Source organism: Lepus europaeus, chromosome 5, assembly GCF_033115175.1.
Source record: "Lepus europaeus isolate LE1 chromosome 5, mLepTim1.pri, whole genome shotgun sequence".
Taxonomy (NCBI): Eukaryota; Metazoa; Chordata; class Mammalia; order Lagomorpha; family Leporidae; genus Lepus; species Lepus europaeus.
Window position 1 is genome coordinate 128568944 of NC_084831.1, and position 22934 is coordinate 128591877.

The 22934-nt window shown below is 41.9% G+C and overlaps 1 protein-coding gene across 1 annotated transcript in view; it reads right to left on the reverse strand.

Annotated features, from left to right (window-relative positions):
• The window catches only part of RGS5 (regulator of G protein signaling 5), a 71042-nt gene that overhangs the window by 27179 nt on the left and 20929 nt on the right, over positions 1–22934 (reverse strand). Inside the window, exon 2 of the mRNA XM_062192652.1 lies at positions 4335–4445. Coding sequence (XP_062048636.1) covers positions 4335–4445 — 111 coding nt within the window. The remainder of the gene's footprint in view (positions 1–4334; positions 4446–22934) is intronic.

Genomic DNA, 22934 nt, shown 5'->3' on the forward strand with positions numbered 1-22934 from the left:
CTCTGTCACCACATTTACTCACCGAGTCTCACATGGCAATGATCTCATGGCCATTCTACTCTATCTGCCATATCCTATACTCATACAGGATAAAATGTATTATTGAGAAATATAGTTGCCCTTATTTGAACATTTCTGTTATGTTTTCACATGTTCTTACCCTTGAAAAGAAAAATGAAACTCAAGTTATTTATTGGCACCTGTAAAAGCCTATTCTGTTGTCTCTTCTTGTACTATAGTACTGTCTGCTCATGACCAGTCTCAAGTCCAGGCCCTTTTCCATGGCTAACAGTGACTTAGGCAGCAGGGAGGAAATATAGATTAGAAAAACCTGCTGGGGCCAGTGCTGTGGCATAGTAGGCTAAACCTCTGCCTGTAGCACCAGCATCCCATATGGGCCCAGGTTCATGTCCCAGCTGCTCCTCCTCCAATCCAGATCTCCACTATGGCCTGGGAAAGCAGCAGAAGATGGCCCACATGCTTGGGCCCCTGCACCTGCATGGGAGACTAAGAAGCTCCTGGTTCCCGGCATTGGATTGGCATAGCTCCAGCTGCAGCAGGCATTTAGGAAGTGAACCACAGGATGGAGGACCTTTCTCTCTGTGTCTCCTTCTCTCTGTCTGTAACTTTACCTCTCAAAGAAATAAATAAAATATTAAAAAGAAAAACTGCCACTTTTTGATGTCCATATGTGGCCCCAAAATTGTACATCCATCCCTAATCCTCACCGTAAACCTCACTTTGCAGTAAAGCAGGTGAGAACACACATGTGACAGCCTCTGGAACTGCTTTCAGCTGGCACAGGCTAGGTGTGGAGGTCGTTCTGTAGTTATAGGGGGATGAACACCACAACAGCAACCAAATCTGGTTAAAAGTTGGTGACATAGGGACAAAAAGGGCATTTAGAAATATAAAATTAGCTTTGAGAATGTCTATATTACTTCCTGACATGTTGCAACTCATTATATGAGGGTACCTCAAAAATATCACGGAAATAGAATTGAAAGTTTATGTTGGTGCAAAAAAGTTTGAAATCAATGTTTTTTTCATAACTTACATTTTTCGTGAACTTTTTGGAGACCTTTCATATGCATGGATTGCAAACTCCTTTTGCAGCAAAGTAAATTTATCTTTTCATTCTATTTCCACAAACTTTCAAAGTATGAGCATGATATTGGCTCAAACAAAATCAACCTCTGTGGTTTACTAATTTTGTGTGCCATTATTCTGAGTGCCTGTGGCAGAACCTAAAGGGCCGCTCATCGTTAGAGGGTGGATAAAAGCAGAAACACTTAGACAAAGGAAGGCACAGGAAGGACCCAGGATGAGAAGGAACAAAGTTTTAGGAAGGAAATCAATTGGTGAACAGGCAAGTGCTGCAGACCAGCTGAAGTTGAGGCCTTGAGACAACTCTTTCAATGAGGTAGTAAGGTTTAAACCGGACAAGAAGGAAATAAAGAAAATACTTGAAGTACTGAGTATATACTCCTATTTCCAGAGTCAGTCGATGAAAGTAAGGGGACAGTGTGGAAGCAGAAAGGATGAAGGGCTGGGAGAATATTTTTCAGTGAAACCTGGATTTGTTTGCTCCTTGTTTGAAGGTCCAGAGGGAAAAAAGTGATGGAGGATACTAAAATAGCCACAGAAGCTTGCTTGGAGGTATAAGCAGCTTTTCTCTATTTTTTATTTTTTCTCAAGCGTCTGATTTTTTTTTCCAAATAAAAATTTCAAATCATATTAAAAAATAGAAAGCACTCTTTGAAATAGGCATTCTACTGATGTTCAGTAACTCAAAGAAGATGAGAGAGCTTAAAAATACCTTCAGTCAAGAAGCTTTATTTTGTTCTCTGAGAAAAGAACATGTTTTGTTTTGTTTTTTAAAAAAAAAAGTCGCAGAGAAATTTTAAAGTAGAGACAAAGACATAGATCAAATGCATGCACAACATGATATTTTCCTGTCAAGTAAAAAATCACAGAAATTTGCCAAAGAATGAAGAGGTGGGATGAGGCTTATGGGTTTGGAAGAGAGTGGGAAACATTTTTAGTGATCACTGCTAAAAATGCAATAGAGACACACAAGACACACAAATGTTCTCTTGAGATATGAAGGACTTTTCCAAAAACTTTCAACTTCTGGAAGGAGAAAAGGGATGGCAGAAAAGAGAAGCAAGTAATCCAATAAATGCAAGCCCCAGGTTTTCTTCCAAAACAGATTTTCTCTGAATCCCATTAAGCCAAATAGTTCAAGTGTCTATGTGCGATATTAAAGCAGAGAATCAAAGCAGGAAATGTAGTACTATGTTTCTCCAAGTTAATTCATACAGATCAATAATTACCACATTGTTTGCTTCAAACAGACTTTTTGATCTGTGACTGCTGTGAAATGTGGTTCTATTCTCTGCTAGTGCTTGGTGCCTGCTGCTCCACATTGAATTAGCTTCCTCTTTTTAAATGCAGAAAACTCAATTATGCCTCACTTCCGGTTTGAGATCACTTTGAAGTATTAAAAGCAGGAGAATGGAAATATCCACTTAGGTTGATGGAAAAAGAGTTTTTAAAAAGGCATGACCCATCTCTCTATCTCCCTACCAATCCAGCTACATTAAGTTGAAAGTCATCTGAACACAGGATGGGTTGGCCAATTGATACAAATGTTAAATTTGGAAAGACATGGAGGTTTAAAGGGACCCCTGTATTTATTTTAACCACAATTCTGTGACCTCCTTTTTATGTAGCAGAGTGAAAAATTTTGCACACACCTGACTTTTCCTCCTTCATTTTTATTTTTTGTTTTTTCTCAGGCATCCCTGTTTTAATGGAAGACGTGAATGAGCATCTGGTCTAGAGGGTAAGACGCTGCTTGGACCACCTACATCCCACATCAGAACACTGATGTTCAAGTCCCAGCTCCTCTGCTGATTCCAGCTTCCTGCTAACGGGCACCCTGGGAGGCAGCAGCCATGGCTCAGATGGTCATGTCTCTTCCATCCCTATGGGAGATGGGAGACAGAGATTGAGTTCCAGCACCCAGCTTCAGTCTAATCCAGCCTTGGCCTTTTATGGGCTTTGGGGGAGTGAACCAATAGGTTGAATCCTGTCTCTTTCTCTCTCACTTGATACTTCTCAAATGAATAAATTTTTGAAGGTGGAGGAGGGATGGGAAGCTGGTTTGTCTTTCAAGGCCATGATGGTCTGGGTAGCTGGTGGAACCAAGATAAACAATGAGAATGCTGTGAGTAGGCTTATTAAGTTAGGGCCAATATAAACTGTAGGAGCTGGGTTCACTGATGAACATTTCATTTCCTTGGAATTACAGTGTCCTCATCACTGCTGCCTGAATCAGAGGTGAGAGTGAGAGAGAGAAGACTACAGAGACCCAGTCAACAATGATAGTCTATGGATGGGGAAAAATATTTGGTATGCAATAGACAGAAATAGCTGGTCAAGTAGTCACTCTGTTTTTTGTTGTTGTTGTTGTTAAAGTTTATTTATTTGTTTATTTGAAACAGAGTAAAAGAGGAAGAGACAGACATGGGGAGAAATCTCCTAACTGCGGGCTCACTCCCTAAATGGACACAATAGCCAGGGCTGATTCAGCCAAAGTCAGGTGCCAGGAACTCCTTCTGGGACTGTCAGTTGGCAGGGACTCAAGTATTTCAGCCATCGTCTGCTGCTTTCCTGATGCATTGGTAAGGAGCTGGATTGTCAGTGGAGCAGCCAGAACTCCAACTGGCATTCTGTTATGAGATGTAGGCCTTCTAGGAGGCAGCTTCACCCACTGAACCACAGCACCTGCCCTGGTTACAGTGTTCTGTTCCTCTGTGGGACCTAAAGAGATACTGTCTTGGAGATCAATCTATGTATTATGTGCCTCATCCTTAGCATCTTTGAGGGAAGTATTCTCACCTACATCTCCCTGCAGAGACTGCAGTCTTGGGTAGTTTCCAGGAAGATGAACAGCCTTGAATTGAATCAGAGATGGTTGCCTGACCCAGGGCAGTAGACAACAGTAAGGTCTTTTGACTGCACGGTGTGGTAAATGATGGAGACAGTGGCCCGTGTCATCTTATAGCATGATCCATCTTCCCAAAGACAGAGCAAGATCTTGTTTTCTTCCTTTCAGGTATTCTGCCAGTATTCTGCCCCAGACATGGGATAGTAAACTAATAATGATATTTAAAAAAAAAATACTTCTTTACAAACCAACTCCCCAGGGGCTCTCATGGCCCTTGAGAGTAATTGAAGGGGCTAGTTCTGCGGACATGGAATGCCGCTGTGCACTTGAAAAGCAGCCACCCTCTGCAGGGAACAACAGCTCCCTAATCATGACTCACCTCTGTGGCTTGGCTGGCTTCTCCGGCTTCTCATTGTAAGGGATGACAAGGTCCGTGGCCAAGTCTGGCTTCTGGAGGAGAATTCCCAACTTAATCTTAATCTCCTTGGCCCTGAGAGGACAGAAGTAAGGCAGCATGAGAACACCACCCAAGCACTCAGATCTCAAAGAGAAGTTTCATTCTGTGTCACCGACACCAAAATGTTATATCAGAAAAAAAGATTAATGGAACCGGGATGCATGCATTCTAATAATGAGTGTTTACCAAGCTCTTATTGTGGCTCCCTCCTATTAATTTGTGTAACCTTATTTTCATCTCAATTATTGTTTTATACTTTATTCATTTTAGAGATGGAGGATGCTACAATAAACAGTGATCATTTTTTTCCTGTCAAATCTCAGCTCTGTCATCTACAACATAGATGCCATCTCTGCCATCTAGACATTTTCTTTAGCCTTCCCAACTATGATGTTAAATTATTCTACTTGATTATGTATATTTGTAAAGTTTTCTTTTCCAACCCTTTGCCATTGTTCCACCATGGAAGCTAGACAACCTCACGCACAGGAAATATTCCACTGATGAATAATAACCAATTCACTGATGCTAGCCATATTTACTCTGTATGTTCTTCATTTTAGTGAGTGGATGTGATCAGAATTCTGGGTACTTTAGAGTCTAGTGTTGTGGCATAGTGGGTAAAGCTGATGTCTGTGATGCCGGCATCCCATATGGGCACCGGTTCATGTCCCGGCTGCTCCATTTCTGATCCAGCTCCCTCCCAGTGTACCTGGGAAAGAAGAGAAAGATGGCGCAAGTGCTTGGAACCCTGCACCTACTTGGGAGACCTGAAAGAAGCTCCTGGATCCTGGTTTCTGCCTTGCCCAGCCCCAGTTGTTGCCATCATCTGGGAAGGTGAGCCAGAGGAAGGACGATCTTTCTCTCTCTTCTCTCTTTCTCTACCCACCCCCCAGCTCTGCCTTTCAAATAAATAGAATAAATATTAAAAACAAAATAAGAAACCTAGAGGGGGCTGGTGCTGTGGCATAGTGGGTTAACGCCCTGGCCTGAGGTGCTGGCATCCCATATGGGCGTCGGTTCTAGTCCCGGCTGTTCCTCTTCCGATCCAGCTCTCTGCTATCGCCTGGGAAAGCAGTGGAGGATGGCCCGGGTCCTTGGGCCCCTGCACCCGCGTGGGAGACCTAGGGGAGGCTCCTGGCTCCTGGCTTTGGATCAGCACAGCTCTGGCCATTGCGGCCATCTTGGGAGTGAACCAGTGGATGGAGGACCTCTCTCTCTTTCTCTGCCTCTCCTCTCTCTGTATAATTCTGACTTTCAAATAAATAAAATCAATCTTAAAAAAAAAAGAAAAGAAAAGAAAATCTAGGTACTCCTCCATCATAGAATGCAGTTTCACTCATGCTCAGTTTTAAAACTAACCTTTTAGATTCTCCATCACTTTCACATGATTCTGAATTTAAAACAGCACCATGGAAATCGCAAATATTAATCCATAGCATAAACTGTTGTATATTGGGAAATTCAAAGAACTGTCACTTCCTTGTTACACTGGCACTTTATAAGGCTCTAAAGATAGAGTTTATTATATTACATTATAGCTATTGATTTATGTTTCTGTTTTCCAAGCTGGATACTACATTCCAGTAAGGAATGGAGTCTTGAAAACCTTTTAACCCCTGTTCCTAGGGCAACGCTTGGCAACATAGTAAACATTCAAAAATATTTGTCATCCTAAACTAAAAATATCTTGATTTTGTTCCTTGCAGGTCTATCTGCTAACATCTATCTCCCAGTTGATGCTAATCAAAACCAAAGTCTTATGGAGCTGTGATGGGAAGATTTTGCTCTCTTAAACCCCACTTTCTCCATTTATTCACAGGGAGACCATAAGGAGGAAAGTTAAGTAAATAAAATGCCTATGGTTAGCCATAATGGTATTAGAGATGAAACAATAGGGAAATCTGTGGAAACTTTCAGAAACTTCAAAAATATCTAATTATCATATATTTTCTTACAGTATAGTAAATATGACCATGAAACCATGAATTAGAATCAGCCACCTGCTCACTGACTTTTCACTTATTTCTGCTTCCATTTTCTCCCTAGGACTAAAGCCAGCACAGGCCCCACACGACGTCTGATGAGCACAGCAATATGGCAGAAACTGGCTGGGTTCCGAGGAGGAACTTATATGACACGTAAGGAAGCATATGGCTCAGCAGGTTACTTAAATTATCCAATGTTTAGATTTTTAGCATAGAAACTGGGACTAACAAAATAGTACATCCTAAGATTTTGGTGATGATTAAATATGATAATGTCTGTGAGTCACCTGGCCCAGAATTTAGGATATAATACTCATTTTTTCCAAAGTAAGTTTTAACTGCACAGTAATTCTTTCCACTAAATCCAACCCATGTTCTTTAGATTCAAGCACCAAACCAGAATATCCAAAAAACTTTCCACAAGTTATTAAGCGATTACTACATCCATCACCTTCCATAACCCACCTCTGAAGACAAGAATTGTCAATTTTATATTATCTGAAATACAAAGTCAATATTAGGGAAGGAAGGAGAAAATACAAGCAAATATTTCTGCCTGCCCTCTGCTGGCAAATGTGTAGTACTACAGTTGCAGGTGCACGTTCCATCTTTTCTTTATGGTAGGACCATAAGGACCCACAGTCCCTCACAGCTCAGGCAGAACGTCATCCACAATACCCCTCTTCCTGGCTCCCTCCATCCCTCGCCTCCCATCCACGAGGGGATGGAGTGCAGCACGTGTCTTAAGTTTCAATCTTGATCCCATGGAGATTTAGATAAAGACTGTCTCATCTGTTTGGTGTGTTAGGCTTTTATTTTGACTTCCCCACTCTCACATTCTGCTTCTTTGTCCTTACTCCCTTTGGCGCCACTTGAGCCACCTGCTTTTGTAAAAAGCTGTTTGCGTATGACAGGTGCAAGCGTGATAGTTGAACGATAGGGTAATTAGAATAAAGGCAATGAGTGTTTTTTTAAGTGAGTGTTTTCATTTGCTTACACCTAATGTCCTCATTGTCCATATGTTATATGTCAGGTAGTACACAATAAACACACAAACACTCACAGGGTGTGAGGCTTAGAAATAATCATATGGGGATATCATTGTGACATAACAAGTAAAGCTGCAGCCTGTGACACCAGCTTCCCATATAGGTGACAGTCCGAGTCCCAGCTGCTCCACTTTTGGTCCAGATCCCTGCTAATGCGCCTGAGAAAGCAGTGGATGATGGCCCAAGTGCTTGGGCTCCTGCATTCATGGGGGAGACCTGGATGAAACCCCTGGCTCCTGGCTTCAGCCTTGCCCAGCCCTGGCTGTGCTGGCCATTTGAGGAGTGAACCAGAGGGTGGAAGATCTCTCCCTCTTTCTCTCTCTGCTACTCTATCTTTCAAATTAAATATACATGTATATAATTTTTTAAAAATGAGAAAAACTAATTTAAAAAAGAATCACACAAGTAGCAGCATGAGGAGAGACTATCTACAAAGCAGCAAAGAGCAGATCAGGGCTAATTCCCAGAGATGCCAAAGTGCAACTGGAGAATGAACAATAGTCAGGGAGAGAAGAAAGGGCTGGGCCTACCAGGCAGAGAGAAGGATATGCATGTGTTACCTTAAAGGGTGCAAAAGCACTCTGTGCTGTTTGAGTGTGAGGTGTGGCTGGGAGAATAGAAAGCTGTGTTATATGATGCCAGCTCCCCAGGCTACCCCTTCCTAAGTGCAGTATCTAGCCTGCCGCAAAATTGGCATTAAAGCAAGAAACAGGCAATACTATTTTGGGATAATTGGAACTGTAGTGTAAATTTTTTGTTTTGTTTTGTAGTTCTTTTTTATCTTTTTATTTTTACATATAATTTTTATGAAAGAAACAAATTTCATGTATTTTATATATACAGTTTTAAGAGCATGATGGTACTTCCCACCCCATTGAAAGATGCCTTGAAAGACTCTACAGGTAATGCCATGGCATCCTATCTTATGAACTCAGGACGTACTTTTCCACAAAATGCTATTTGCAAATGTTGGTTAAGTTCTTAAGACATCTCACAAAAACCTTAAAACTGGCATAAATCAGAACTCTAGTACTACTTTATCTATGTCACTGGCATGTACAGAACCCTAGTACTGCTCTATCTATGGCCCTGGTTACATGGGTATGGTTGCACAGTGATCTGGAGTCAACCATCATTTATAACATTGCTGGAGGAAAACCATATTCCACTTCCTTGGAGCACAAACATTCTGGAACAGCAGGTTCCTCTCTTCCTTCTTTCTGTCCTAGGAATGTAAGGGAGACAGGAAAAGCAGAGCTTTAGGAAACACTAATTTCCTGGGTGAAGGACATAGAGTATATGAATTGGGAAGTCCATTTGATTTAAACAGGAGATTGGAATCATTCACAAAATGAGTAGTAGTATTGCAGCAGCTCTGCTTGTGCTAGGAGTCTTCAAATAGTTCATGGATAATCTCCATAATGAAAAAAGACAATGTATGGGTCTCAAAAACTTTTGCACCAAAAGACCTTATTTTTAAATCAATTTTCCCAGAAACTTTGTACAGGCACTCTTATAAAACAATAGTATTTCAAAGGCTGAAGAGTTAACAAATGCTAAAGTGCAAACCACGTGTTCATTGTACATCTGTAAGCCTATAAAAGTTATTGTCTTAAGATGGGTTGGTGTGACTAATCCACTGATGGTGGGAATGCAAAATGGAAAAGCCACTATGGAAGACAGTTTGGAGATTCCTCAGAAACCTGAATATAGCCCTACCACATGACCCAACCATCCCACTCCTTGGAATTTACCAAAAGGAAATTAAATTGGCAAATAAAAGAGCTGTCTGCACCTCAGTGTTTATTGCAGCTCAATTCACAATAGCTAAGACATGGAATCAACCTAAATGCCATCAACAGTAGGCTGATAAAGAAATTATGGGATATGTACTGTAAAAAAAAAAAATCGAAATCCGGTCATTAGCAACAAAATGGAGGAATCTGGAAAACATCATGCTGAGTGAAATAAGCCAGTCCCAAAGAGACAAATATCATATGTTCTCCCTGATCGGTGACAACTAACTGAGCACCTAAAGGAAACCTGTTGAAATGAAATGGACACTATGAGAAACAATGACTTGATAAGCCTTTGTCCTGACTGTCGAGGAACAACTTACTAGTTTATTCCTTTTGGTGTTTTTTTTTGTTCGACTTAATACCATTGGTTGAACACTTTAATTAACACACAATTATTGTTAGGTATTTAAATTTAACTGAAAAGTGTTCTCTGTTAAATATAAGAGTGTGAATAAGAGAGGGAGGAGATGTACAGTTTGGTACATGCTCAATCGGACTTACCCCTAACGGTGGAGTTAGAAACGTGCCAGGGGATTCCAATTCAATCCCATCAAGGTGGCATGAACCAATGCCATCTCACTAGTCAAAGTAATCATTTTCACTTCATAATTGATCATAATGACAGGATTAAGTGTCAAAGAACAAGACTAGTGTCTGCTAATACTAACTGATAGAATTAAAAAGGAGAGAACGATCCAACATGGGAAGCGAGATACACAGCAGACTCATAGAATGGCAGATGTCCTAAATAGCACTCTGGCCTCAGAATTAGCCCTTAAGGCATTCGGATCTGGCTAAAAAGCCCATGAGAGTATTTCAGGCATGGAAAGCCAAGACACTATGGCAAAAAAGAAAAAAAAAATGGCCTAAATGAAAGATCTCTGTGAGTGAGATCCCAGTGGAAAGAACGGGGCCATCAAAGAAGGAGGTACCTTTCTCTGAAGGGAGGAGAGAACTTCCACTTGTTTACGGCCTTGTCTAAATGCTGACAGAGTTTGTGGTCTCAAAAGGCTTCCATAGCCTTGGCAGCTGATGAAAAGAGCCTCAGGTGATCACTGACGTCATAAATAAGAGTGTCAATTAGTTAAATCAACAACAGGAGTCACTGTGCACTTATTCCCCATGTAGGATCTCTGTCCTTAATGTATTGTACTATGTGAATTAACGGTATAACAAGTACTCAAACAGTACTTTATACTTTGTGTATCTGTGTGGGTGCAAACTGTTGAAATCTTTACTTAGTATATACTAAATTGATCTTCTGTATATAAAGATAATTGAAAATGAATCTTGATGAAGAATGGAATGGGAGAGGGAGTGGGAGATGGGACGGTTGCAGGTGGGAGGGTGGTTATGGCGGGGGGGGGGGGGGGGAGCCGCTATAATCCAAAAATTGTACTTTGGGGATTTATATTTATTAAATGAAAGTTAAAAAAAAGATGAGTTGGTGTGGAATACCAGCACAAGCAATCACTAAAAACAGAAACACAGTTGGATTTTTAGAAATAAAATTGTATCTAGGGGCTGGCACTGTGACGTAGTAGGCTGAGCCTCCGTCTGCAGTGCCAGCATACCATATGGGCATTGGTTCCTGTCCCTGCTGCTCCTTTCCTAATCCAGTTCTCTGCTATGGTCTGGGAAAGCAGCAGAGGGTGACCCAAGTCCTTGAGCCCCTGCACAGATATGGGAGACCCAGAAGAAGCTCCTGGCTACTGGTTTCAGCATGGCCCAGCCCTGGCTGGTTCTCTCTGTATTTCTGCCTTTTAAATAAATAAATAGAATATTTTTAAAAATACAATTGTATCCAAGAAGCTGTATGAAAAACCATATTTACGTGAGGAGTTCCAAGGGTTACAAAGATATTCTTTGCTGCGGAGACGCCTGGAAGCACTGAACATAGGACAGATGTTGATATGCTTACAGATGCCCATGAAAACTGTTCAGCAGGTATTCTTCCAATCATGGATACAGGTGGGTGGGATATGACAAATGAACATAAAGAGCTCATGATATTGCGGTGGGAGACACTGATATATACTGACAGCTGCCCCTACTACATGAGCCCTCCTATTCTCAGAACCCTCTGTATTTTTCTTTCATGACCCTTGCCAATTTGCATTTATATTTGTGTATGTGTATTTGCATATTGTTTCCTTCTCTCATTATCAACTCAGGTTCCTAAAAGCAGGTAACTATTGTTTGTTCACAGTTATAGCCTCAGCACTTAACCCAAGATCAGGTATTCAATAAACATTTGCTACATAAGCAAATGAATGGGTGATGAACTGAATTGGTAGGATACAATAACACTGCATTTTGTCATGGGGTGAAAAATTGGGTGTGGCCTGAAATGCAAAGTTGAGGAGTAGAAAATCTCTAATTCGGGTCACTGGAGAGAGGTAAAGCCATTAAACACTATGATACCATAAAGTAACTGAATTCAATTTCTGTACTTCAATGAGATTGAAAATAGACAATTAGGGTTCATACTGAGCGTGCAGTCAGTTCCTCGCACCATAGAGGACATGTTCGAACAAGGAGAGGCATGAAGGTTAATTGCAATCACGAGCAATTTGCAAAGGATCAGTTATGAGCCCATAGTTCATCAGTATTTTAGAGAAACAGTAGGACCTCCGCGGGCTAGTCTGGAACTAGGCTTGGGAGACTTTTGGCAATCACGGGTAGATTAACTATAGACTGTGGGCATGCCACAAGCAGCCGAGAAGGAAGAAGAGCGGGAGGACAGTTGGGAACCACAGGGCACACTTTTTACAACACATTTCCCAAAGAGGTGTCCCGACAAAGGCCTGGGCAATTTAAATTAAATCCGACTGAAATCTGTGTTGCAGATGCCCCCTGCTGGACGTGGGAAGGCATGAACATTTGTAAAGAAACGGTGTCTATTTGTTACAGGCTGCTTCGGCTTCCTTCTTTGAAGAAACCCTAAGATGCTTGTTTCTACGTGTAATAAAAAGTCATTTCTTGATTCCTAAAAATGTGATAATTTACAAGAAGAGTACAGGTTTCTAAAACACTTGTTAGGCACAACTCACCAGAGTTTGAGAGTGTGGGGTCAGCCAGACCCACAAGCCAGGTTGCAGCATAGTTCTGAGTTCTGCACAGAACTCTGAACGGCAGACAGCAGCAGAGAGAAGGGAGCCCAGACAGTGTGCACTGCCCTGAGCTCAGCGAAACGGAGTCATCGGGTTGAAGACCAGGTAAACCTGCCAGGTAACTTCTCAGTTAAACTTAAGATCGATAGAGTTTGTTACTCAGTTGACTCATGAGAGAAAAACGTACTAAGTGATTTCGAAAGCCCTCAGTGGAGTGTAAGGGCATGTCTAGAAAAGTCAGGTCAGTTCTGGAACTGAAATTCTCATCAGGATTCTCTGAACGTGTCCTCTCGGTCAAGACGCACCCTTGAAGACAGGGAAAGGCATTTTGGTAGAAGAATCTGTCACTTTGGCAACTACCCTTTTGCTAAATGAGTCCACTTCAGTTTGGAGTAAAACAAATCCACTCACTGCTGAGCTATCAAAAAGCAGTCTATTGCTGCAATGTGACTTGATGATTCAATTTCTTACCTGATTAATATAATGAACACACTATACACTGTGGAAAATGACTCCCTGCTTAGTGAACATGAAATATTTCTCAGTGGTCCAAATAATAGATGAAGAAAACACTAAACAATATTTGCTATCACGGCCGGTGCCGTGGCTCAATAGGCTAATCCTCCACCTGCGGTGCCGGCACGCCGGGTTCTAGTCCCGGTCGGGGCACCAGATTCTGTCCCGGTTGCCCCTCTTCCAGGCAAGCTCTCTGCTATGGCCTGGGAAGGCAGTGGAGGATGGCCCAAGTCCTTGGGCCCTGCACCCGCATGGGAGACCAGGAGAAACACCTGGCTCCTGGCTACAGATCCGCGTAGTGCGCCAGCCGCAGCACGCCGGCCGTAGCGGCCATTGGGGGGTGAACCAATGGAAAAAGGAAGACCTTTCTCTCTGTCTCTCTCTCTCACTATCCACTCTGCCTGTCAAAAAATAAAAATTAAAAAAAATTGCTATCACTATTATTAATGTATTATAAGACTTCAGAAGTAACAGCCATTTCCAATCACAAGCAAATCATTCTGCAGTAGTGCTTAAGGCTTTTGCTCAATTAATGATTAATCCATCATAAGGCACTCAAACTATAGGATGGCTGAAAAGATGGAATTGATGTCAAGGACGTCAGATGTGGGGAAGGTGTGTGGTGTAGTGGGTAATGCTGCTGCCTGTCGTGCCCGCGTCCCATATAGAAGCTGGTGATGTCCCAGCTGCTCCACTTCATGTCCAGCTCTTTGCTAATCCCAGCAGAAGATAGCCCAAGGTATATGCCCCTGCCACCCATGTGGGAGATCTGGAAGAAGCTCCTGGCTCCTGGCTTTGACTTGCCCCAATCTGGCCATTGCAGCCATCTGGGGAGTGAACCAGCAGATGGAAGATCTCTCATTCTTTCTCTCCTGCTCTCTCTGAAACTCTGACTTTCAAATAAATAAATATTTTTAATACAAGTACATCATAGAAAGCACGTTTATCTGTTACAACTTTTCAGCTCTTATAGTTCCTTGCAATAAATTCTTTTTTTAGATTTATTTATTTACTTGAAAAAAAGAGTTAGAGGCAGAAAGAGAGAGGTCTTCCATCTACTGATTCACTCCCCAGATGGCTGTGATGGCTGTAGCTGCGCAGATCTGAAGCCAGAAGCCAGGAGCTTCTTCTCGGTCTCCCACGTGGGTGCAGGGGCCCAAGCACTTGGACCATCTTCCACTGCTTTCCCAGGCCATAGCAGAGAGCTGAATTGGAAGTGGGGCGGCTGAGACTTGAACCAGCACTGATATGGGATGACAGCACTGCAGGCAGTGGCTTTACCTGCTACTCCACAGTACCAGCAACCCCCCTTATTTTTAGATTTATTAATTTATTTGAAAGTAAATTCTCTTTAAAATAGTGATTCCTTGTTGTGCCAGCTCTTAACCCAGATTATTTATTGTCAGTCAGAGCCATTCACAGGCAACTTATAAGAAAAGACTTGAGGGGCAGATGTTTGGTTCAGTGGTTAAGCTTCCTCTTGCGATGCCTGCATCCTGTATCAGAGAGCCTGGGTTTGAGTCCCAGCTACTCCACTTCGAATTCCAGCTTCTTGCTAATCAGCCTCCTGGGAAGAAACTCAAGGACTTGGGTTCCTGCCACCCATGTGGAAGAGCCTCACTGAGTTCTGGAGTCCTGGCTTAGATTTGGTCCAACTCTGGAGTTTGGGGCATTTGAGAAGTAAACTAGCAATGAGAGTGTGTTTGCTTCCTCTCTCTCTCTCCCTCTCTCTGTCTCTCTCTCTCTCTGCTTTTTCTGTCTTTATCTCTGTCTTTTTAAAAAAAACATTTATTTATTGTTTATTTGAAAGGCCAAGTCACACACACACACACACACACAGAGAGAGAGAGAGAGAGAGAGAGAGAGAGAAAGAAAGAGATCTTTCATCCAGTGGTTCACTCCCCAAATGGCCAAAGCAGCTGGAACTGGGACTGTCTGAAGCCAGGAGCCAGAAGCTTTTCTGGGTCTCCCAAGTGGGTGCAGGGGCCTAAGCACTTGAGCCATCTTCTGTTAACCCAGGCCATCAGCAGAGAGCTGGATAAGAAGTGGAGCAGCCAAGACTCGAACCAGCACCCATATGGAATGCTGGCACTGCAGGCAGAGAGTTTACTGGCTACACCACAGCACCAGCACCTGTCCCTGTATTAGAATAAGTAAAAATAAATTTAAAAGAATCTTTGAAAGGAAAGAGTAGGAACTCTACCAGGGTACTTGCTTAAATAGGATGATTTATTTCATAGGATCACGGTGAAACCACTTGGCCTGTGTACCTTCTCCTTTTGTTCATTTCCTTACTCAATAAATTAAAGATAGGTTTATTGAAAGTCTGCCATGTACCATGCACTATTGTATATTTTCAAATCCCTTGTGAAACAAATAGACAAGGTTCTCTCATGGAGACTCTGTTTTTGTTGGCTGAAATAGACTTTAAAGCTAGGAATAAAAACAATGAAAACATTTTGAGCTGGTTGTGATTTTAGCTGGTTGTGATTGCTACCCCATGACATTGTGTACCCAGAGAACTACAGACACCTGCCCTAGTCAGCAATTCACATCTCAGTGGTGGCCAAGCTTTGCAGAAAGACCGTGTTCCAGAGGGGCTACTGTGGGTGCCTTGGCTGTGTATCTGATATTGACCAGATGCTCTCCCAGGTAGCAGACATGTGCTAGAAATGAGTCCATTAGATAACGGCCTCTCTCCAGTCACCATCATGATGCTGAAGTCATCTGGACTGGGGGCACCACTGCAGAAATTCCTGCCCATTCCAAAGAAACATTGTGAAAATGGAACGAGCTCTTTGCCCTCAGAAACGACACCTGTGGTTTAATCCCTACCTCATCCTCTATCCTGGTATGGATTCTGAGATTTCGTGTTGCCCAGTACCAGTTACAATAGTCTCACCATCCCAATTCAGCATGCTATGTGACTTAGTGGACCTTTCATACAAGGTATGATCAGAGCACCAAGAACTGGGACTTTATTGAGATTACAGGATAACTTGTATAAACCTTTTACATCAGCTTGTTAATAAGTATTTGACCAAAAAATATGCATGGTGGTCTTGCTTTCACAACTGAAGAGATGTGGAGAGATAACTGTCACTCACCAACAATCAGTTACAGTACAGTTCTCTATCAAAAAGAACCTAACTGTCAAATATGAATAAATTGGCCTAGGCTAGTTTTCAGTAGTAACTTACTACCTAAGTAATCTAATGCAAATTATGTAACCCTCTGGGCCTCACTTCCATCATCTGTAAAGTGGGGATAACATTAGTACCAGCTATAAGATGTTTCTATGAAGAGTGCAGGAGATAATGCAAATAAAAGTTAGCACAATGCCTGGCACATAAGTTATATGGAATTTATGATTAACAGTATTATTACTATTATCCTTTTCATCATCGTCATCACCACCACCACCACCTTCACTTATTTAATATCTAATACCACCAGTATTACAGTTCCCAGCAGTTTCCTTTAACTCTCGATAAACTAATAATTCATTCATTAACTCATTTTTTGTGGTTGAATGATTGGATTCATTATTTTCCTTGTGTTCCTGAAGGCATGGAGAGAGAGAAAGAATTAGAAGGCCTTTTTAGTGAGATACTTGCAGAGAACTTCCCGGGTCTGGAGAAGGACAGAGACATCCTTGTACAGGAAACTCATAGAACCCCTAGTAAACATGACCAAAAGAGATCCTCACCATTATTTTCTTTGTGAAAAAAGTGAGAGAAACAATAAATATCAGAAGCAATTCCTGGTGATTCTGCACTGGGGAAGGCAGGAAGAAAGCTAATTATTAAAAACCAGGAGGCTGGCGCCGCGGCTCAATAGGCTAATCCTCCACCTGCGGCGCCGGCACACCGGGTTCTAGTCCCGGTCTGGGCACCAGATTCGGTCCCGGTTGCCCCTCTTCCAGTCCAGCTCTCTGCTGTGGCCCAGGAGTGCAGTGGAGGATGGCCCAAATGCTTGGGCCTTGCACCCGCATGGGAGACCAGGAAAAGCACCTGGCTCCTGGCTTCAGATCAGCGCGGTGCGCCGGCCACAGCGCACTGGCCGCAGCGGCCATTGGAGGGTGAACCAACAGTAAAGGAAGACCTTTCTCTCTTTCTCTCTCTCTCTCACTGTCCACTCTGTTTGTAAAAAAAAAAAAAAAAAAAAAAAAAAAAAAAAAAAAAAAGCCAGGAAGGTATTGGATTGTAAACCAATTATCAAAAAGTGAAGTGAGAAAAAATGCAAGTGAGGACTACCACACTGGATACATGGGTTTGTTTCCTGGCCCTGTCTCCTGATCCCAGCTTGACGCCAGCGCACACCGTGGAGGCAGCAGTGAAGCCTTAAGTAACTGAGTTCCTGCAACCCATGTAGCACAACTGCATTGTGATCCCAACTCCCAGCTTCAGTTCCAGCCCAGGCCCAGCTGTTCCTGGTGTTTGTGAACTAGCAAAGGGAGCTCTCTGTCTCTTAAATTAGTTAATTAATAAATTAAGCCAAAAATGAGGCCCTGATTGACTTCAAGGCTGTGTGGAAAGTTCTTTCTTTGAATTGCTCTTTGCTTACTGCTGGCCAAATGCTGATAAAATGCAGGTTATAGTTGGCAGCTTGAAAAAAGTTTGGTCCTCCTTGCCCATGCATCCTCTTCCTTTACCACCACGGAAAAAGCATACTCTGTCTCCTCTCATCCATGATGTAGCTGAGTGTGGAAGGCCACTTGAGGTTATAGGATGTTCATTGTAGTCATAGGATCCTTGAATTTGGGTGCAAAGACTCCACCACAATTATGCAGTCACCACTTCTCACAGCAAACAGGTGCTCTATGGCAACTCTTAAAGATAGTAGTAATAACTTCTACACCTGTTGGTTTACTGAAATGTTAATTCACATTTTCCCCTATGTAGCTGTCCCTGTTTCTGTACAGACAGCAGCCAGGCATTGGTGGCTTCTTACATCTGAGGGAGCTGTGCTATAGGGCCACATGCTGATGGTAACTGAAAGCAGCATTCTATTTTTGGCTTTTGTTTTCCAAAATCCTGAACTCTTGGAAGAGATTTGTTGGCTTCTTCTCAAAGAAGAGATTGGATGATGACTGCTTTTTGAGCCCAGGTCAAGAGGACTGTGGTTTAGAGTGCTACAGCTCATCAAACCCTCACTCCCCCTGCCACACACAAGTTTACAGGACCCCAGGGAGATGACAGGACCATAGTGGGAGACAGATGTATGTTCCCACTGTGAGCATTGACCCCGAACACCAGAAGCCCAAGTTCACACCAGATGATCCCCACACTCTCACAAAAGGCCCTGGAGTGGCTTTGAGGTTCTATAGAGATTCAAACATGAAACTAAATAGCAATGCATCTGTTTCCATCATTTAAAATGATGGAAAAACTGCCACCTGTAAGTGTGAGAAGATTCACTCATACACACACAAAAGGATTGCTTCAATTAAAATGGTGATCTCAGGAGAACTTGCTAACCAGGATTGTGATGAAACCATGGCAATAGTGGACAATAGATATGATGAAGATTCCAGTCCTGAAGAAAAGTCACCATGAAAAGACACAACCAGCTGTTTTGGGTACAAATCATATGACCACCTGGATGGGTTCAAATGATTCCAAGAGATATGTTCCAGATCTTGTATTCTATTTTATAGTCATAAATAACAGGTTGTATTGGCTTAAATCTCCTTCCTGCACTTGGCAGGGAAAATGGGGCCAACTTCTAACAGGGCAAAAATCCCATCTCAGGTTATATAACTGGAAGAGCTTGTAAAGCAGCTGGTGTACATGTCAGAAGGGTTGTTCCTAGAGAGGAAGTCCAGGGGAGCACAGAGTGCTTACCTAGACAATGGAGGTGATAATGGTACCTATCCTGTAGGTCTCTTATAATGACTAAACGAGTTACTACTGTAAAGCATTTAGATTCATTCCTGGTACACTGATACTGATACCCTATAAATGGCAGAGTTTATTATTACTATTATGATTATTAATACTTACAGAAAGTCTAGTGTTAATGAAGGAAAATGTCTAGCTTATCCACAGAGGGGTGGGGCAGGGAACAGCTCTCATAGAACATAGAACATAGATGTCTAGCTTATCCACAGAGGGGTGGAGCAGGGAACAGCTCTCTACATAGAACATAACAGTCAGAAACAGAGAAAGGTACAAGAGTATAGCGTTTGCTAGCTCAAATTGGGCAAGTTATTTGAATTCTCTTGTCTTCAGTCAAAAAAAAAAGGAAAGAGAGAAAGAAAGGAAGGAAAGAAACAAGTTTAATGAGAAAACCTCTAGTATCCCCTCTAGATACAATAAATGAATATTTTAAGATGATCATAATCAAAACTCTTAGTAGATAAATGATGCAATCAAAAATCTAAGGTGTCCCGTGACTGTGAATGGTGCCTTATATTCCTTTCTCACTCAATTGTTCTTCCCAACATTGTATTTTTGTGTGTAATCACAAATTTTTATTTAAATCTCAAAACTTATACAATCTGATTCACATTAAACTGCTTGTCTTCTTAACTCTGAATAGCTAACCTGTCACAAATGTTCTGTCTTCCTAGAAAATCTTCTAAACATGTGCTTCTTTTCCCCTCTGTACCCTAAATTTACCACCTTTCTCTAGGCCTGGATTGTTGGACTATTTCTGTCTTCCTGCTTCAATACCTTCTGTATCCCTATCACACTTGCCTTTTGGAAACAATTTCCTACTTACTTATTTTATTTTTTAAAGATTATTGTTTTTCCCAAGAGTGGCTACTCCCTTCTCCAGGATTCTCATGGAAATTGAAATATTTCCCATGCTTTTATGGCCTGTCCCTGACATACTCATCACGCAGAGTAGGTTATTGGGGGTGATGAAAGAGACAGAGGCGGGACATCATGGACAGGACAGAAAGAGTTTATTTCCTTTTGACCTTCAATTCCCCATCTTCTTCAAAATATTGTTGGCAGAATTGCTGGACTTTCGGCAATTCAGTTTGGAAGCCAGATAATGAATAGTGGGAAAATGGTCCTCAAGTTGAGAAAGACAGACATTTAAGTTTATTTTGAGTTCCAAAGGTGGAGGGGTCAGAAGGGATTCCCATGGGAGCATCTCTGAATAGTGGTTGTCACTCACAGCCTGTGAGCATCTCCAGGGCCTTCTGCTTTAAATTATAAAGCAGGACTTTCTGGACTCAAATCTCTTATTGTACATGTATCCTATTTTTAACTCATTTTATATGTCACAAGGGAAAGAAGTAAAAGAGGTAATAAAGAGTGCAGGCAAAAGAGGGAGAGCAAAAAGAAGAAAGTAAAATTAATTGCGATCCTAACACACATTAACATCTATTACATTATTTAGTAAAACCACAGCTCCCAGGACTGAATGTGCCATCTCACAATGCATTTATGTGGTAGATATAAATTCATTATCTCCAGTAATCAGAACATTTGATCAATATTTATCTTTGCCAAATTTCTAAAAGGTTTTTAAGTAAAATAATGATGTATACATGATGACTAAGAGCACTGTTTTTGAAGAACAGAATTCTATCCCAATTGTTGTAACTGTAGGTCATAGTCCCAATATTTTTATTTTAAAGGTCCATTTATCGACTCATGCATTTTGTGTGTTTGCTTATTTGTCAGACTTTATAGAGCAGCTATAAAGGCTGTGCACTAGATGCAAAAGAGATGTTTTAAGATATTAATAAAAGTTTATTCCTGACTCCAAGAAGCTTTTATTTTATAAAGGAAGTACAGATAGATAGTTTCATTGGGTGTAGCTGTGATATGAGTACTTTGGGTTTAGCACACTGTGGTTGAACTTAGGTATCTAGAGTATATCATCTGGCCTTAGGTTAGATGCATAAGCTATTCATTGGTAAAATATTGACAATATCTATCTTGCAAGATTATGATAAAAATTAAATGAGGTAGGGGCCAGAGTTGTGGTACTGTAATCTAAGCCATGGATTATAATGATAGCATCCATATTGGAATTAATCAATGTCCAATATCATAGCTAATTACCTTTCTGCTAAAATGAGTAGGAAGGCACCAGAAGATGACCCATGTACTTGGGCCCCTGCCACCCATGTGGGAGACCAGGATGGAGTTGCTGGCTCCTAGCTTCAGCCTGGTCCAAACTTGGTGCTGCAGCCATTTGGGGAGTGAACCAGCAGATGGAAGTTCTCTCTCTCTCTCTCTCTCTCTCTCTCTCTCTCTCATTCTGTATTTCAAATAAACAGGTTTTTAAAGGAAGAATTAAATCAGGTAAAATCAATACCCAATCAACATTGAATCTGAGGCAACAGAAACTTTAAGGAAGGAAAAAAAGTTCTGTGAGAGTTCAGAGATTGAAGGGATATCTTCTTCCTGAGGGAAAATTAGAAGAGGCATCCCAGAAGGGCTGACATCTGGGGGTGTGTGATTCAGCTGGGAGGCTGCATGCCAGAGAGATAGGGGATGCTGGTTTGGATGCCAAAGCCTGTGCCCTCCTCGAGTCTTTCTCCCAGTTCCTCAGAACTTCCTAATGAAGTTTCATGTGGACGTTCACATCTCCCTAACTTGTTTTCTCAAAATTTCAAAGATATTTTGAAGGCCTGTGAATGTGCTGCAGGATCACACTCTTGGAAAATTCTCCCCATTGTTCTTAGAATGTTCCCTCTCTTCCTGCCAGTGGCTCTCATACAGCAAGAATTGAAAAATGGAAACACCCCAAGTTATGTGGTTACTGAGATAGAAGTGTTTTAGGCAGTGATCTAGTCTTAGCGTGGGAACAGAATCCGAGAACCAAGCAGGTGGTCACCCAGTTACCACAAGACAGATGCCAAACAGGAGGTTTTGGGCTGAGTAATTTCCTCTAGACTTAGACATGAGTCATCTTTGACAAATGGAAATATAATTTTATATAATGAAATGCAAGTCACCATTGATATAGGAGACCGTCACAAGAAAGAAAAAAAAAAAAAAAGACTTGAAAACTTGAGGAAGGATGGCCAGTGACATCCCACAGGAAAAAAGAAAGGAAGAACTGTGGCTTATCTTGGAAAGTATCTAACCAAACATTTGATAAAACATGGCCTACACCAGAGGAATTTCCACTTAAGATGACAGAATAGGGGTCAGTATTCTGGAGTAGTAGGTTAAGCCACCACCTGCAATACCAGCATCACACATGGGCACCAGTTTGAGTCCCGGCTGCTCCACTTTTGATGCAGCTCCCTCCTAATGCACCTAGGAAAGCAGCAGAGGATAGTCTAGGTCCTTGTGTCCCTGCACCCACATGGGAGACCCAGAAGAAGCTCCTGGCTTCTTGTTTTGGCCTGGCCTAGCCTGGCCATTGTGGCTATTTGGGGACTGAACAAGCAGATGGAAGATCTCTATCTCTCCCTCTCTCTCTCTGTAATTCTTCCTTTCAAATAAATAAAAATAAAATATTTTTAAAAGATGACATAATAACAGTTAACAAGGTAGAGAGGCAGACATGAAATGAGAAAAAGGAGTAGGTCACATGGCAAAAGTTACATTCTCAGGTTGGTGCTATGGAATAGTGGGCTATCCCATATGGGTACTGGTTCAAGTCTCGGCTGCTCTTCTTCCAATCCAGCTCTCTGCTATGGCGTAGGAAAGCAGTGGAAGATGGCCCAAGTCCTTGGCCCCTGCACCCACATGGGAGACCAGGAAGAAGCTCCTGGCTCCTGGCTTCGGATGGGCTCAGTTCCAGCCATCACAGCCATTTGGAGAGTAAACCAGCAGAAGATTTCTCACTCTCTCTGCCTCTGCTTCTACCTCTCCCTCTCTGTAACTCCACCCACCTTTCAGGTAAAATAAATAAATCTTAAAAAAAAAAACACATTCTCTCATCTCCTTCAATGGTAGGCTGAATAATGGTCCTCCAAAGATGTCTACATGCTAATCACTGTGACGTGTGTGGATATGTAAATTTGTGTGCAGAAGTATTGAGGCAGATGTGACAAAGTTAAGGATGCTGAGGTGAGGAGATTATCCTGGATTATCTGGATGGGCCCTTTGTAATCACAGGGTCCTTATAAGAAAAA